At 34.1% G+C, this 18177-nt stretch overlaps 2 protein-coding genes and 1 non-coding gene across 4 annotated transcripts; 2 read left to right on the top strand and 1 right to left on the bottom strand.

The window, feature by feature from the left end:
- Positions 1 to 2156: 2156 nt before the first annotated feature.
- On the top strand, positions 2157 to 5679 carry LOC100797652 (tubulin beta-1 chain-like). Its single transcript, XM_003525351.5, has 3 exons — positions 2157 to 2743; positions 3323 to 3592; positions 4600 to 5679. Exons 1-3 carry the CDS (start codon positions 2350 to 2352, stop codon positions 5274 to 5276), a joined length of 1341 nt encoding a protein of 446 aa, XP_003525399.1. The 5' UTR covers positions 2157 to 2349; the 3' UTR covers positions 5277 to 5679.
- A 307-nt stretch (positions 5680 to 5986) lies between these two features.
- On the top strand, positions 5987 to 6058 carry TRNAC-GCA (transfer RNA cysteine (anticodon GCA)). The gene has a single exon. It is a non-coding gene; the product is annotated as a tRNA-Cys (tRNA).
- Positions 6059 to 6842: 784 nt separating this feature from the next.
- LOC100797107 (serine/threonine-protein kinase BSK7) lies at positions 6843 to 17314 on the bottom strand. Of its 2 annotated transcripts, none has more exons than XM_006580528.3 (12): positions 17229 to 17314; positions 16950 to 17008; positions 16431 to 16522; positions 16126 to 16349; positions 13994 to 14129; positions 13548 to 13681; positions 12820 to 12925; positions 12196 to 12281; positions 11828 to 12016; positions 9575 to 9727; positions 8144 to 8257; positions 6843 to 7529 (listed from the first exon to the last, which is right to left on the bottom strand). In XM_006580528.3, exons 3-12 carry the CDS (start codon positions 16513 to 16515, stop codon positions 7287 to 7289), a joined length of 1470 nt encoding a protein of 489 aa, XP_006580591.1. In that variant the 5' UTR covers positions 16516 to 16522; positions 16950 to 17008; positions 17229 to 17314; the 3' UTR covers positions 6843 to 7286. The 2 variants fall into 2 exon arrangements, with proteins under 2 accessions (XP_006580591.1, XP_003525398.1); XM_003525350.4 differs by having other exon boundaries at positions 16950 to 17016; positions 17229 to 17296.
- Positions 17315 to 18177: the final 863 nt, after the last annotated feature.

Below are 18177 nucleotides of genomic sequence, written 5' to 3'. Positions count from 1 at the left end.
GTACTCTTATTACTATTTTACGGTATTGTTCGATTTTTCACTAACCTATGCTCCATTTTGAAAGATATATCTTAACCAACCAAAATGCTCACCTTATTTGTTGTAACAAGTGATTACAAATCAGCTGGCATCTGATAGGTCATTTGATATTTCAGCTTTATTGCATGCTCTTGCAAAAGTAGTTCTTACTTCCAAATCAAAACATCTATCATGAACAATAGTTTAGCATGGAACAGAATACGTAATACCCTTGTGAGCTTCTGAAATGTACCTTGAGAGTGAACGTGAATATCTTAAAAGTACAGCTAGTTGGAGAATGGGGAGACTAGGTAGTGAGGTGGGTGATTGCTGTGGATAGAACATTCTATCTGTCATCGGAAACCTGATTCTATTAAATTTGAATTGATGGGCTACCTTATTTCCTCCAATTACTTGAAAACTATATATTCAAGAGCATAACTATCCACCTCCTTAAACCTCCGTTCACTTGCTAGTGTGATTTGAATTTGATTTATTTTTGCAGATTATAATCCACTTTAATGAAAAAAAAATATTTATATTCACGTTCTGTCGTTTAGTATTTTTTTAATTTTATTATAAAATTAAATATTTTATATCATTTTAACAAAATAGATTATTTTAAAAATACATTTTAACATAGATTATCTTACGTAATTGATTGTACCAAAAATTGATTAAGTCTATAATAGATTATTAAAATATTTTTAGAAAAATCTAAAATCACACTAAGTATGTCGGTATCACTGGATAATGCAACCACCAAATATTGGCTGAATTAGCATCCACCTTATATCTTTGACTTTTGTGGATGTTAGCTGTATGAAATGATATAATATATTCACAACTTTTTATTTCACATTTTTCTCTTTTGTTTCATTAAATTACCGATCAATTTATCCGAAAATATTAATAAGGGTTTTTTAAACTGTGGAATACAAATAGAACCTATTACTCATCTCAAATGCTTAAAGGTATTAAAGACTTAATAGATTTTTAAAATATAAAATACGTATACTTTTATTTAATCATTTTATTATTGAACTTGCGCATTATAACACACGATAACAAAATATTAATTCTTTTTGTTCAAATTATGTTATCGCTTATGCTAGCAAAACTAAAAAAATAATGTTATCTCTTAAGATTCTCATTCATATTTTATCTTTCGAAAAAATAAGGGCAAACGATCATTCCAGCAGTTTCAGATATTCCACGAATAAATGCCAGCGAATTGGGCAATGTTGCGGTTTTTAATTATTTTTTTAAGGAAGACCAGAGATTCCCACACCAGTACCTAACTATTGCTTTAGTGTCATGAAAATGGTTGTCTTGAGAAGGATACAGGTTTCAACGGAATTCCGATGCCCTTCATATATTAAATTCACACTCTCTTTCAAGATGCTCAAAAGGGACTTATATGACTATGATAATTAGTAACTGCTGTAAAAAAAACTGATAATTAGTAACTGCTTCTCACTAAATTTGACATGGGTCAATAGTAACTTATACCCTAACCAAAAGCTTGTAAACAAGAAGTGAACCTCTAAATTATTATATGACCAGGAATCATTATATTTTTTAATAATCTTTATATATATTTTTAATCAATAATATTAGTATGAAATATTTATCAACTTTATTAATGATTAATTTGAAAAATTTGATTAATCACTTTAGTGAAATATCTTCGTATAATAAGTAATCAAGTATTATTAATTATTATCATAAATTAAATTGAAAAACTCAATTAATGTGACATAAAAATTGGTCAAAATAGTAAACAATATGGGAGTATCTAGTAATTTCTTAAGACCATTAAACTTAGTTTAACCTTGTCTAATGTGCTTTCCCACTACTCTGTCAAACCCACAACGTTAACAACGTGAATAGCAAAGGAGGTGAAAAATAGTTGTCAAATCATTGTGGACAGGAAAAGCACGGTGACCAAACGAGGAAATGGACAATTGGAGATAGTATTGACAGATGGGATATCAAGTGGTAGGAAGAACTGATAATTCAGATACTTAAGGCCATGAATTGAGAACAATCATGCAACTTCTTGTCACTTTCCACGTCCAGCTCATTACACTACTTGGAGTAGGACATATCCCCTTCCCAACAAACCCACATGAACCTATTAATTAAACTTCTATTCATTTTTATTTTCCACTTGACACAAAGAAAGGCAAGTACCATTTTTATCAATCTTATCACCCTTTTGCATTGCACCTACAAAAGGGCCACCCCTTCTTCCCTTCTCAACTTGTACTTCATCTAATTCAATACTACAACTTCTGAATCACTTAGTTGAATTGAATTATCTTCAAAATGAGAGAAATCCTTCATGTTCAAGCTGGTCAATGTGGCAACCAAATTGGAGGCAAGTTTTGGGAGGTGATGTGTGATGAACATGGGATTGATGCCACTGGAAATTACGTAGGCAATTCCCATCTTCAACTTGAGAGGGTTAACGTGTACTACAATGAAGCAAGTGGAGGACGCTATGTTCCTCGAGCTGTGCTTATGGACCTTGAACCAGGGACCATGGATAGCTTGCGTTCTGGTCCTTTTGGAAAAATATTCAGACCTGATAATTTCGTGTTCGGCCAAAATGGAGCTGGTAACAACTGGGCTAAAGGGCATTATACTGAGGGAGCTGAGCTTATTGATTCTGTTCTTGATGTTGTTCGAAAAGAAGCTGAGAACTGTGACTGCTTGCAGGGTACTACTACTTCCTTAGTTAATTCAAGTTCTAAGTAAATTGATAAATTTATTGTCCATACATTCAGACATGTTATTGTTATGTCCTTTTGCACTAACAAAATTTTGATGCTGTTACTTAACTACTTTTCATGTTGTTCTCTAACTAGAGTAGTAGTTTCACCTTAGTTTATATGTAGTTCCTAAAGTACTTTTCATGATGTTCTCTAATTAGAATAGTAGTTTTACCTCAATAACATATATTTTATTTCGTGAATTAATAAAGTGAAGTTTTAATTCTGATTGAAAGATAACAGAAAAAGCAATTAAAGAAATATGTCTAAATTTGATCTATTTTAAAGGACAAAGTTTTGCTACAATTCTTTAAATACTTTTTTGTTTTGTTCCTCAATCAAAATTAGAGTTTTACTTGGTAACGTAAGTTAATATTTAATTGAACCTTTATTAGGGTAAAATTCTAATTCTGATAGGAAAACACTAGGAAGAAAGGAATGCATTCAAATTTTGTCTTTTTTATAAAGCTGTTGAATTATTTATGGTTTTATGTATATGAGAATTGTCTGTTTGATGATCATGACAGGGTTCCAAATTTGTCACTCACTGGGAGGAGGAACTGGGTCTGGAATGGGTACCTTGCTTATCTCAAAGATCAGAGAAGAGTATCCGGATAGGATGATGTTGACATTCTCAGTGTTCCCGTCTCCAAAGGTCTCTGACACCGTGGTTGAACCCTACAATGCCACTCTCTCTGTTCATCAACTAGTTGAGAATGCGGATGAATGCATGGTCCTTGATAACGAGGCACTCTATGATATCTGTTTCCGTACACTCAAGCTCACAAATCCAAGTTGTAAGTATTGTCACCCCACATGATTTATTATCTACAATAAAGTAGTAAACCGCACATGAAATTTCACATTAATGAAATAGCCAATGAAAACGCCAGAGTATGTTGGAGCAGAGTACTTTAATTGGAATATCTTTTTAGGGGGGGTAGGTATTAGCTATCTCTATTTTGATCGGTAATATATATGTTGAGTTTAATTTGGACTAATTTAAAAAATTCAACAATCATTTTGTTACTAATTGCAAACCGCATTTCTTGTGTGTTAATTTTTCATCATCAATAATGTTTTCTTAACGTCATTTTTACTTTACACTCTCTTATATACTCAGAGAGATGAAGGAGAGAAAAAACAAAGAGAAGTAAACAGTTTTACAGAGGGTGTAAAAGAGAGTAACAAGTTAAAACTGATGTGTTAGTTCTTCTTTCAGTGCTCAAAGGTCACCAATAACCAATTTACAAAAAGTAAGAATCCTGATTTTCGTTACTATTTTCTTTTTTTGTGTCGTGCAAAATGGTTTTAAATTTCAAGTGTAGTTGTAGACATGGTTGCATTGCAATCAACAATATTTCAAGTAATGTAAAAAAAAAAGTGTATAAGAAATAAAGCATTCATTCTTGGACAACAATGACACTTATAAGGGAAAGAGATGTTGAGTAGGAAGAAAATATAAAAAGAAATGATGAATGTTAATAAGGTGCGTATGAAATTACGAGGTGTACGAGAATAATATATAACCTTTTAAATTAATCATCTTGCAGTAAGGTTTAATCTCTTCAAGAGTAGTGAAGTCAAAGAATAGATCCTTTCTAATTAGATTTGAATGAATGAGTTTGTTTCACATTGTTTGGCATATGAGGGGTTAAACACCGATTTTTTTTTTTAGAGTTTCTACTCAACATCATTGGACTTCACTCAATCCAACACACGTACAAAAAAAAATATGCATTAATTGTTAGATATGACATGCAAGGAGTAACGTACGTGTGCGTTTTTGTTGGTGGCATTGCAGTTGGTGATCTGAACCACTTGATCTCAACAACAATGAGCGGGGTAACGTGCTGCCTCCGCTTCCCCGGGCAGCTGAACTCCGACCTCCGCAAACTCGCCGTAAACCTAATCCCTTTCCCTCGCCTCCACTTCTTCATGGTCGGTTTCGCGCCCCTCACATCCCGCGGCTCCCAGCAGTACCGCTCCCTCACCATCCCGGAACTCACCCAGCAAATGTGGGACGCGCGGAACATGATGTGCGCCGCCGATCCTCGGCACGGCAGGTACCTGACGGCGTCCGCCATGTTCCGCGGCAAGATGAGCACCAAAGAAGTGGACCAGCAGATGATCAACGTGCAGAACAAGAACTCCTCCTACTTCGTGGAGTGGATCCCCAACAACGTCAAGTCCAGCGTCTGTGACATCCCTCCCACGGGCCTCTCCATGTCCTCCACCTTCATGGGGAACTCCACCTCCATTCAGGAGATGTTTCGCCGCGTCTCCGAGCAGTTCACTGTCATGTTCAAGAGAAAAGCCTTCTTGCATTGGTACACTGCCGAGGGAATGGATGAGATGGAGTTTACCGAGGCTGAGAGCAACATGAATGACTTGGTGGCAGAGTATCAACAGTATCAAGACGCCGCCGCCAGCGAAGAAGGCGAGAACGAGATCGATGACGAGGAAGCCATGGCTGCATGAGAGCCTCATTAAAGCCTCTCCGGAAGAAATTATTATATAATCTAGATTACCACGTCATCATGGTCGACTCAATTTTCACTGTTACATTAATCAAAATTTTTAATATACAATAACAAATTTTGATTAGATGCAATGTGAAGATTGATCAAAATTATTACTATTTAATGATTTCTAGTGATGTCATGAGAAATGCAAATCAAAACACTTGGTATATGCCATATGGTGATGGTAAGGGAAAGGAAAGGAAAGGATGTGTTTGTATAGTTAATGCTAGGTACATATGAGATGTGGGGTGAGTAGTATTTTTTACGGATTTTGTTTTGATATTTTTCTTTCTTATTGGCTTCGTTGTGGGTTTTGTTTGTTATTGTTAATGCTATTATTTCATGGCGTTTGTTTTGTATTTTTTTCCCCATCTCACCTTTCCTATCTTTTTTTTTTTATCAGTTCGTCGATTCCAATAATTGATGTGACCACTTACATTATTATTAGTGGAAAATTAATCATATACAGAAATTTTAACTATTCTCTTTATCAGTTTCAAATTCATACAAAATTTAGCAAGTAGATTATTAAAACCCCAAAATTAATTATTATTTAAACAGAAATTTACATAATTGGGAGTCGAACTTATTAATGCATGTAGATTTTCACAATAAACAATTGAATAAATAGTATGTATTGTTTAGAATTTGCACTTAATATCAAATGGGTCCATAGCTCAGTGGTAGAGCATTTGACTGCAGATCAAGAGGTCACCGGTTCGAACCCGGTTGGGCCCTTTTTATAACCTTTTTATAAGTTATACTTAATTATTTTTTAGATATTTATTTATAGGTTAGACTATGGAACTTTGACTGTTAGCTATCCTAAGTGCTGATCACCTAACATATGAATGTTTCCTCACATGAGTTTGATGGTTGAAATTACAATGCATATTGCTCGGCAACATGTATTATAAAAAGTAGTCAGAGGAAACATGCATTATGAAATCGGATGTCCGATGTCCTGGGGCATAGTTCCACACAGGAGGATATATAGAGGACATGTTTTAATTAATTAGATTTAAATCCCTCCTATCAAAATCTAATCGTATTGGAAATAGATACATAAATAGCTAGATTAAGGGGTGGTCGTATTAATTTTTGTTGAAAAACACCGTGTGGTATGAAAATTTCTTTACATATCCTGAATGAATCACTTGACAAGTCTAACAAAATCAGCTCATACAATTTAGCACTTATATAAGTTTTGTTGAACCTAATCTCATCTTCATCCTATTGGATATTAAAATCCAAATCCGTCTTGAAAATATATTAAAGCTTACAACTTATTCATTGAGAAACATAATAGAATTCAAAAATTTGATGAGGTTGAAACTTGAAAGAATTAAAAATCTATTAAAAATAAGAAATGAAAAGATTATTACAAATGAAGACACGTGTTATTTTTATCAGGTAAACTCAGCCAAGTCCACGCGATCAAAGGATTTGAGGCAATGGAGAGATTATAGCACAGAAAAGATTAAAAGAATTTATTATATGCAAAATCAATATCAATACAACATACAGAAACAACCTATTTCATGTCGACGCAGTAGCCATAACCAATTGTTCTGTACATTAAATTACAAGCACAACAACAGCATCTGCTGTTTACCCAACAAATGGTGACATGCACTGACAAGTGAACCTTTACAAACACAACTCTCTCAAAAGTTTCTCAAATCCTTCCCATGACCTTTATACTAACATAGCTGACTAAACAACAAAAAGAGAACCCTAGTGCAAATACATATTGTATAACTTTGGTGACTCTAGTCTGTGCAAAAGAATGCTTCTAGGCAACCAATGGAACCAGTCATGCACAAGTATAATAAACCACTCTATTCCATGCAATACAATTTGTCCGATAAGGAACTGGAGCCCCTTGCAACATTGAGAAACCAGCACATGTTCTATGTAAGTTATCTTCAAGAACAAGAAAGCAAGGTTTGGTCAACGAACTCAACTAATTTGTGTTCTTTTTAGTTTCCAGTGAAGAACCCTCTTTAAGTGCCACTTGGGCATCATTCTCCTTGCCCAGGGCTAAAAGAGCAACAGCTTGTAAATAAAACGCAATGTACCAAACGGGGGATATTACTTGTGCTTGCATTGCATCATTAAGTGCTTCGTCGGGCATATTGCTCATAAGATAACATAGACTACGACGTACATAAACCGTTGGAGAAACCATGGTTCCAACATCAATGAACTGCATTACACAACGAAACCATCAGTGGCACACACATCCTAACTGGTCCAATATCTATGATATATTTTGAATATAGGCTATTCATAAACAGAACTCATTATATAATGAAAATGTATTTCAAAACTATTCACTACATGTCTTTATTTTGTATAACAATCTAGTCTGCAAGGTTATTAAACATAGTTTTTAACTTTCCAATATTTGAATTCTATCACTTTGTTTCCTTGTTCAGAAAGGAAAATTACATCTTATATAATGAATTTAACATCTCAAACAGATTCAGTCCTGTTATCAAATTTGCCAGGTTTTGGTCAATATGTTGACCCAACATTCAATATTTAACAGAAATGTTGATGTGACATTCTCATGCACTGCCACATCAGCACAATCATGTTGGCATGACACTCAACTGCACTGCTACATCAATATTTTTGTTAAATATTGGATATTAAGTTAACAGATGGACCAAAAACAGTTAAAATAGTGGGGATTAAATCCACAAAAAAAAAAAAAGAGGAGAGAGGAACAAAATTCATGAAATTGTGAAAATAGGAGAACCAAAAGTCCAACTGAGTCACACTCTTCAATATAACCAAGAGCCAGGAATTACTAACCATCGTATAGCTATCAATTGCAGTTTTAAAATCCTTGTGCCGAAAAGCAGCATCCCCTTTCTTCTTTGAGTTCAACGTTTCCTGCATCTGGTTCGTCCACATTTGGAATGAAAGCTGCTTGATAGGAAAATAAAATAAAGAAATCAGTGGACAACCTGTTCAGCCAATCTACATGGAAAAACAGGTCATTATAATAGAAATGTGAAAAGACATAGAAGATTCAAGATTAGACCAACATATTGTAAACTGGTGTGCAAACAAAAAAAAATAAAGTTTATAAGTGAAAATTTTAAATATTATCATGATGTAGCACTACTCTTATGTTGTCTGATATGGCTGACCAAGTATAGCATAGAATATTCCCTTCTCATTCCCACTAAAACTGAACTACTAAAGTGTCAAGCAAAGGACCCAACAAATTCCTAAGACTGAAAATGAATAACAAAAGAAACAATGAATTATTCCAGGGTCAAACATGACCTTCCATTTACTCCACAATCAAGATAAACAATTCACCATAAGATCCCTCCTAACAATTTCCTCTAATGTTTGTCTTGGTTTCGTTCCCCTTTTTACAGGACTAAAAACAATGCAATCTATTCTCCCCATTGGTGCTTCCAGTAGTCTTCTTTGCACATGTCAGAGCCGCCTTAATCAAGCTCGCCATCTTTTCTTCAATTGGTGTCACATTAATATCTCCTCGTATACAATCATATTGCATCTTATTGTTGGAAAGCCACCTTAATTATGGTCCCCCCGAAGCCCGCCTTAGTTGTGACCTCTTTGGGAGCTTCCTTAATTACACAACCTTAAGGATGGTGGTTTAGTCCCACATCAATTAGTGATAAAGCCAAAGTAATGTATATAAGTGGAAGACAAACCTCATCTTACAAGCCGATTTTGTACGATTGTGTTAGGCCAAGACCTACATTCTAAGATGGTCTTAGAGCCTATTCTAGATCCATTGTTTAGTTACCTACATGTGCTCCCCTAGCTCACCTTAGTTGTTGCCTCTTTGGGAGTTGCCTTAAGTGGAGGACAACCTTCACCTTACAAGTCGATTTTGCAGGATTGAGTTAGGCCAACACCCGCATTCTAAAACTTATCATTTCTTGTGTAGCCATGCATCCATTTCAACATTCTCATTTTTTTCACTTTTATATTTTTCTCTTGTTTCTTTAAAGCCCGACATTCACTACCACGGAGTATAATCAGAAGTATAGTAATTTGATAAAACTTTCATTTGAGTTTGGCAAATGCTTAATTTGATAAAACTTTCATTTGAGTTTGGCAAATGCTTTGTGATCATGAATAATCCTCGATACTCACAATCAAGACGTGGTAAAAAAATTGAACAAAAAATGAATAATAAAGGACCAATGGCTTTAAATGATTTATTACAGGTTCTACAATTTGGATATAAAAACAAACCTCAGTTGCTGCGCCCTCGTCGTCTTTATACCCAATTTTCTCCATCACCTCATGCAGGGCAGTCAGATCCATTCGTAGACAAGCTTCTCCAAGAGGTGAAAGGGGAAAAGCAGCTGTACCATCTGGGATACCCATCAACACATGAGAAGGAACCTACAAAATAATAATTAAAAAAAACATCAATAATCAAAATTCCAGCAAACCAAAAATATGGTCCAAGTGTTAGAATCTTATGATTCACTATTCAGATCTCACAGTTCAATACAATTCAAGTAGCTAACAGTTAATATCATGTGATGAATCACAATAAATGGATGAATGGAACAATTTTGTATCACCAATACAAATCACATGACTAAGCAATTCGTTATTATTTTTCTTTTTACATTTCTGTCACCAATTCTCAACAAAGAAATTAGAAAGTTAGATAATCTCATTTATTTATCCATTTACAAATTATAAAATTTGAAGCACAAAATGCCAAGATAATGTTTGCAACTTCACTCTCTATTTGATTGTCATATCATCAATTTGTGATCATTCTCCACTCCTTTGTTGGAGGCAGAGTCCTGGCACATTGATAAAATTGCGCCTTGGTGATGGTTGGTCATGGGTTCAAATTTGGAAATAACTTCTTTGCATGTGCAAGGAAAAGCTATGTATAATGACCCTCCCCCATACTTATGCAAAGCAAGGAGCCTCTGGCACTGGATTACATCAGTTTTAGTTTTTTTCTCTGATCCTTTGTTGAGACATCCATATCTATTTGATTCTTACATCAGGAATTTGCTTAGTTCCACATGTTACTCTAAATTGAGACACATGTTAGCAATTTTACTATATTTGATTGCTACATGAGCAAGTTATGACCATTTTCATTCCTGTCCGATTGTCCTTTCGAGTTCCACATCCATCATTCAGTTGTGTTACTCTAAGTTGAGAAACTCATTTTTTCACATTCTCATGTATTTCAAACTGCTCTTTTTTTATTGGTGTAATCATTAGATTTAGAAGCTTATGGCACCTACAAAATGTGCACCATTTAAACCTAGTTAAATAAAAAGGAACTAAAGGAGTACTACTGATTGCATACTATTTGGTTATTCCACTACTATATTTTCATGCTACTGAAACTGGAGTTTTACAGCATCATTCACTTATTTTATGCACTTTATTTGGAACGGCATCCAGGATGACTTGGAAGTTATAGGTCATTCGCCTATATCATACAAAGAGTGCCCATAGTCATTATCTTATGGTTCCTGCAGCAGCATAGGTCTAAATGGCCATAGAATAACATAAATGATTACTCAATTGCTATCATTAAACTTGTTCATTGTCCTGCAGCCACAATAATGCCTAGAGGAGCATTTTATATGTTTTCTAGCTTTCAGATTTCAACCTTGAGGTTAAGGTTGAATTTTAGGGTGAGTTGCATTGTAAGGTCGGAAGGGAAAATAAATTAGAGACAGATAGTCATAGGGGATCAGTTAGATTAGATAAAGGGGATTAACTACATAAGTAGGAGAGAATAAGGATGGAAGGGGCACTTTGTATTGTATCAATTGAGATTTAGGCATTAGCTCCATAATCCATTGTAGAAAGGGGAAATCCTTTGTGAATGGGAGATCCTTGGAAAAGAAATCTCTCTCGCTGTTATATTAATGTCAAGAAATAAAATTACTCTTTTACTCTATTTTCTATTCTGGGTTCTTCAAATTGTTCCATTGCCCTTTTTTCATACCTCTAAAATAAAGGCTTCATATACTTAGTGATGGCTAGGAATTTTGCTTTTTAGAGATTATAATTAAGATGTTTTTCAGCGTCTCATTTAAAATTTTGCTTTTTATGTGAAATATTTCAAGCTATTTTTCATCAGATTTCTGAATCTTATGATTCAATATGATTCACAATTCAACAATTAGGTTGGCAATCCAGAATTTTAATTGCGATTTGATTACTAACTACTAAGACAGATATGCCTTGCAAATATAAACCAGTCTTCAAGCATTCTTCTATATGCTATCCTTGCATAGATTATCTTGCATATAAACTATATGCTATCCTTGTATATATATAGCCTTATTTATAATGACATTGAAAAAAAAGCAAGAAAATCAGTAAAAGCTAAATTATTTATGTACAGCTCTTCAAGCATTCTGCTATAGTTTATCTTCATTTAAAAGTATTAAGTCCAGCTATCCTTGTGCCTCAGACAATAAATTATGCTGAACCACTTTCAAACCAGCTAACCTCAGAATCCTTCTGTAGAGGTATTAGAGCAGCAACCAGTGACTTTGGATTAGGACGCTCTCGTGGTTCAGATTGCAAACATCGTGAGGCTAGACGCACTAATTCAGTCCCGTCATCATTTGTAAGCTCTCCTTCTAAGCAAGAGTCTGATAGCATCTGAAGGTTCTTGTCTCTAATTAGGTCAAGGGCCTGCAAAATTAAGAATTTTGGGGAATTTTTTCTTAACAGGTACTTCTTACTTGATTATAGCTAGAACAATGGGAAGAAGAAATTGATCAAAATAAAGAGCTCAATTAGACTAAGATAGTGAACATTATAGGACAGGTCACAGTAAGCGTGTTTTGCATAACTTTTTATCAAGAACTTACATGGCTTGGAGGAATATGCTTGCCACTGAGGAGGTCAAGCAAAAGGGTCCCAAAGCTATATGTTACACTCTCTGGAGTAACTCTGCCTGCATGGCAAGGGAAAAGGAGGGCAGACACAATGCCATCATATACGTATAATTATGATATGAGATTATATGATATAAAATAAGCAACATAATTAAACCATCACGTCATAGAAACTATTCATTTTTCTATTTGGGAGAGATGAGAATCATATTATCCACTCTAATCATATTTATAATTCTCCATAGGAAAGCGTATGCCTTAAGTTTTTATGACGTGATTATCTTATTAACTCCAATCATATTTATAATTCTCCATAGGAAAACATATGCCATAAGCAAGTTCCAGTTGAGCAGATTAATAAGAAAGCCATACTACTTTTCTTAGTTTCACACTTTCACAGCTTAATACCATTTTAAGTTGACAAAAACTTTATGAAAATAGAGTAATAGAAGAACTGTTATGAGAGAAGAAAAATCAATTATCATATCTGAAAATTCTTAATAAGCATGGGTACTTAAGTTTGATCTCCAAGCACAGACATAGAAGATCGAGTAACATGATTTCGTGATGAAAAATATATCTTTTTTGAGGAGGTACCTGTCCTCAGATATTCAGGTGGAGTAAACGCCAAATTTGTACTGTAACTTCTCCCATCCCTACTATTTTTCATCAGACCGAAGCATGAAAGTCTAGGATTGTAGTCCTGCATAACAAGGGGGGAAAAAAGAAAAAGGACAGTCAACACTTACTATTTAGGCTAAGAACACGCAAATTTATAGCAGTTTCTTCCACAGCTCCACCCACTATCATTGCCTCTTAATCAAGTAAATAGCTACTTACTATCCATCCTAGCCTTTACCCACTCTACGGCAATGAAATATTGAACAATGGTCAACTCTATATCTTGGTTCTCTTAAGATTCTGATATCATTTCAAATTCTACGAAAACAATATATTTATATATGTGCAGTGTATCTTGACTGTCTTTCCAATTATTGTAAATTAATATTTTAACTTAATTCAGAGTATGAAGTATGAAAATTTGAAGACATGACAAAATAAGTATTAACTTGTTGACTTGTTAAGGGAAGTGAATTGTCACTATTACATGATATTAATTAATTTTTAAGCAATTCAATTGTAAAAATATCATTTTTATCAACTGTAATAAAGCTTTCCAGGATTACACCAATTAGATTGTGTGCTGGATACCACTTCATAAGAATAAAAGACAATTAACATATCTGCATGTTCTGAGCACCATCCAACAATACCTTAACCTTGAGTAATAAAGGTCATGTCACAGATGAAGAAAATAAACTTACATCATCATAAAGAACTCTGTAGGCATTCAGATCATGATATAGTGCACGTCCTTTGCTGGTACAGTACTCTAGAGCTTGGGCAAGGCACAGAGCAACCCTCATTCGCATTGCCCATCTCATGGGCTGAGTTTCCCCTAAATAATTGTGTAAAAAGTTGTTATAAGAAAGTCACCAAACCATATTTAAGAGAATGAGAGCAAGAAGTGGTGGCAACAAAAGACCACAGCTACAGTTCACTTGGTAAAAATGAATACAAAAAGAGCAATAGCAATGAATTTCCTTCGTAATAAACTCCTTGGCAAACAGATTTAAAAGAATCATCTGACAAAGGGACTTTCCTAGTAACACCAGATTGTGTTCAGGATAAGAGTCTGACCTAGAACCCAAACAAGTAAATGCCAAAGCTAATGCAGGCAAACTGAATTAATTGCTAGTTATGCACTTACAATGGAATAAATGCTTTGTCAAAGTATCATTGGGCATATATTCTGCAACAAGTAACCTTTCTTCACCTTCACAACAACATCCAAGCAGATTTATCAATCTTTGGTTCCTGAGCTGACCAACGGCCCGAGCCTCCTCCTGAAGGAAGGAAAGAAGTTTCTTTAACAAGCTAATTATGAAAATTGAACAGCATGTGTAAGCGAATGAAGAAAACTATATCACTAACCACATGGAAAAAAATTGTGAAAATGGTGGATAATATTTAACAGGCACTACATGTGAAAAGGAAAATCCTTAAAGCCACAAAAATCCATCACCAAGATGTTTGAATCTTTAACTCCAAATGCAACTTACAAACGAAGGATCCTAAGCAGGAAACCAAGCCAAGACCTTTTTCTTAACACTGTTCAATACTATTAATTGAGCCAGATATCATTGGCAAGTGAAACTAACATAAATTGCACACCAAATTTTTCAGCACGAGTTAATTATATTGATAGATGTAGCACATTACTTATAAAATATCTATTAAATATGAAAATGTTGCACACCAAGAGAAAATATTCTATGGAAACAAGAAACATATATGTCATTAGGCCATGCATGAGTTAGGAGGCACTAAACCATGTAAAACAGGTTTGAGATGGACCATCTTAGATAAAGAAACACACATGTGCGAAACAACATACACATGTGTATAAAACAAACTAATAGTCCATCCAGTTGTTCCAACCATCCCTTAAGATTTCCATGTGTCCTCAGCCAGACAAGAGTGAGATAAAACCAGCACAAAAAACAAACATTCACAAAATAAAATAGTAATTAATTCAGCCATTAAAAACACAAAAGTATGGTTAAACCAATTAGAGATTGCATCATAATTAAAATGAAGAATATTTAAAATTACAAATCTGCAGAGTTGGCACATGGAAGCCCACCAAAATCTGCCAGACATCTTGGCCAGGCTGATCTGTTGAACCATTTAACAGCAATTAAACCATATAAAACGCACGGACTATCTTGTATTTTTTTTATCCTTGATAAAGAAATGCAAATGTGTGAAAAGAACATAAGCATGTATAAATCAAACTAATTCATGATCCTGCAGAACCCCCAACCGCCAGAGGATCTCTGTGTCCTCAACAGGACAAGAGTGAGGTAAAACCCAAAAAAAAGACATGTGCACAACCCAAAATAATAATTAATTCAACTGTTCAAAGCAGAAAAAAGAAAGAAGGGTAAACCAACAAGTTGACAACATTATTAAAATGCAGAAACACACAAGAAAGCCTGTAACGGATACTTAAAATGAACATTTGAAATAACAATCTAGACGGAGTTGGCACATGCATGCTTATAAAAAATTGCTGGACATCTGACCAGATTGACCTGTTGAAACCATTTGACAGCAATTAAACCATGTAAAACACATTTGAATTGGAACACATTATAATTATTATTATTTATCCTAGATAAAGAAAAACAAATGCACGAAAAACAAAGACACATGTATAAAACAAACTAATAATGATTCAGCCATTCCCTCAACCCCCATAGGATCTATGTCTTTAGCAGGAAAAGAGTGAGGTAAAACCAACAAAAAAAAATACTTAAAAGACACATGTGCACGAAACAAAATAATAATTGATTCAGCTGTTAAAAGCGACAAAAGTTCAGTAAAACCCATTGGAGATCACAACATTATAAAAGGCATAAACGTACAAGAAAGCCACAAACATCTAAAATAACAAATCTACACAGTGCAAAACATATTTGAATTGGACTCTACTATAATTATTTATCCTAGATAAAGAAACACAAATGCATGAAAACAACATACACATGTCTATAAAACAAACTAATAAATGATTCAGCCACTCCCCAATCCCCATAGGATCCATCTCTTTAGCAGAAAAAGAGTGAGGTAAAACCAACAAAAAAAAATTGACAGACGTGCATGAAACAAAATAATAATTGGCTCTTCCTTTAAAAGCAACAAAAAGTTCGGTAAAACCAACTGGAGATTGCAACACTATAAAAAGCATAAACATACAAGAAAGCCGGCACTTATAACAAACATTTAAAATAGCAAATCTGCATGGTGTTGGCACCACGTAAACTGATGCATGCTTACCAAAAATGGCTGCGCTTCTGGCCAGGCATTTCTGTTGAACCGTTTGACAGCAATTCGCATCTGATTATCAAGTCTCCCTTTATAAACCACATTTGGAGCCTTTTCTCCATGTTCAGAAACTATATTTTCAATGGCAAATCCGGACGTAGCCTTCCTAAGCTGATCAATTGTGAATTCATGAAACCACGGCAAGTCAACACCCTCAACAACATTGTCTTCGTTTCCTGAACAAGAAATATAGACACAGAAACAGCAATCACTCTCAGAGCACCAATAACAGAAACTAGGCACATTCAATCACTTACCACCATCAACCTGAGCCTCAGCAGCCAGACCATCTTGCTCAGAACCCGTGCAGCACGCTGTGTACTTGGAAAAGCCACAACCCATCCCAACCCTATAAATCATTGGCAAATTCCAGTTAGCCAAGAAACTATCAAATTTACCCAAAGGACCCTTTTTGCTTAAAACCATAATAACCTCTCAACCTAACACCACCTTCAACTGCACACACTACTCACCCCATCACTCACAGAATTACATTAAAACAAGTCTGGTAGGTCTTCACTAACCAAAATTGGATTTTTTTAAATATTCAAAAACCCTTTTACATCAAGAAAACAAAAGCCCCACAACAAACAGGTTCTGTACGGAGCTCACCAAGAATTCACAATTGAATGTCACTGGGACCATGTTGAGCTAGGTAGGTTGAACCCAATAGAAGATAACAGTAAAATAAAGATAGAAACTACTCCATAGAGATTTTATCAAAAAATAAGCATAACAAGAACGAATATGCAGCATATACAGCTAAAAAATCAAACCTTTCCTTCGGCAGCAAATTGAGAGCAGTGCAGGGTCAATCCACTTCAACAGTTCCTCCCTGAATTGCTAACACAAAGCAATCAAATCAACCAAAAATGAACTCCAAAACATTTATTTGTGTAGAACAATTAAAAATGCATTAGATGAACACGAAGTTAAGGCGCCAAGCAATGAAGGAAGGTAAGTTTTGTGCCAAAATCAAAGATCAGAAAGAAGCATGAAGAGGAATTGAGAAGGGAATTGAAGAAGAAAAGCGATAAGAAGCATTGACGAAGCACCTAAGCAAGCGCAGGAATTCGAAACAGTCAAAACAATGAAAGACAGGGAAAGTGAAAGGACTTTCGTTGCTAGTTCTGATCTTTCACAGCTTATATATACTGTGTTTTAATATTATTTTTATTCAGTATAATAAGTAACCTCATTAATAAAGAAATAAAACAATGGAAGTCAAAACTGAACTTCATTAAGCTATACTTAAAGTTAAAAGTTTAAAATCACTGCGTAAATCAAGTAATATTTTTTTTGTCATTTGTATTAGGATTATCTAGCTTGAACCATAAGGTGTAAGTATATGATAAGAGATTGATTTTTATTTCTTTCTTTTTTATAGAAAAATGGCTATATATTGATGGTATAAAAAAAATTACATAAATATCTAATTATAATTTATTATTTATGATTTTAAAATAGTTATCTTAAAATATTTTAAAATCATAATTTATGATTAAATAATAGTATAAAATAATTCATAAGCATTGAATTTTTTTTTTTAAAAGAAGTTTGATTCTTCCTTATGGAAATAAAGTAAAATTGGGATTGAATTCTCCATTAATTGATACTTCTGGTTTCTCAATATTAGTTTCATGGTTTGGATGAATTTTTTACCCATATAATAAAAAAAATTATTCAAATGATACAAGTTAATTATTATTTATATTCACGATATAAAATACTGTTTATAGGTGAGAAATTGTTTTGTTCTAAACCAATTCGTCACCTGTTTTTTTTTTTCGTTTTGCGTTATAAAATCGATTTCTAATGTGTTTTTATTTTCTTAAAACCGATGTCGTAAGGCTTTAAAAAAAACACAATTGAGAATGCGTTGTTTTTTTGTTTTCTTTTTACTTATTTCAATGTTGTTGTTTTTTATTTTTTTTAAATAGTTTTCTAATTTTTTGTTACCTTTTGTTTTTTTTTAATTTTGTTTTTGTTTTTTTTAAATTGTTT

This window comes from Glycine max, chromosome 5, assembly GCF_000004515.6.
Source record: "Glycine max cultivar Williams 82 chromosome 5, Glycine_max_v4.0, whole genome shotgun sequence".
In the NCBI taxonomy this organism is placed as follows: domain Eukaryota; kingdom Viridiplantae; phylum Streptophyta; class Magnoliopsida; order Fabales; family Fabaceae; genus Glycine; species Glycine max.
Note: the sequence above shows the minus strand (reverse complement) of the source record. Positions and strands in the feature narration are given on the sequence as shown.

What these genes read in the sequence shown, in the direction of transcription:
- LOC100797652 (XM_003525351.5), top strand. Translation starts at nt 2,350, where the DNA reads ATGAGAGAAATCCTTCATGTTCAAGCTGGTCAATGTGGCAACCAAATT. An exon ending in GAACTGTGACTGCTTGCAGG is followed by an intron (nt 2,744 to 3,322) that starts GTACTACTACTT and finishes TGATCATGACAG; the next exon opens with GGTTCCAAATTTGTCACTCA. An exon ending in CAAGCTCACAAATCCAAGTT is followed by an intron (nt 3,593 to 4,599) that starts GTAAGTATTGTC and finishes GTGGCATTGCAG; the next exon opens with TTGGTGATCTGAACCACTTG.
- LOC100797107 (XM_006580528.3), bottom strand. Translation starts at nt 16,515, where the DNA reads ATGGGTTGTGGCTTTTCCAAGTACACAGCGTGCTGCACGGGTTCTGAG. An exon ending in ACAGAGTTCTTTATGATGAT is followed by an intron (nt 12,926 to 13,547) that starts GTAAGTTTATTT and finishes CTTGTTATGCAG; the next exon opens with GACTACAATCCTAGACTTTC. An exon ending in ACGAGGGCGCAGCAACTGAG is followed by an intron (nt 8,258 to 9,574) that starts GTTTGTTTTTAT and finishes CCTATCAAGCAG; the next exon opens with CTTTCATTCCAAATGTGGAC.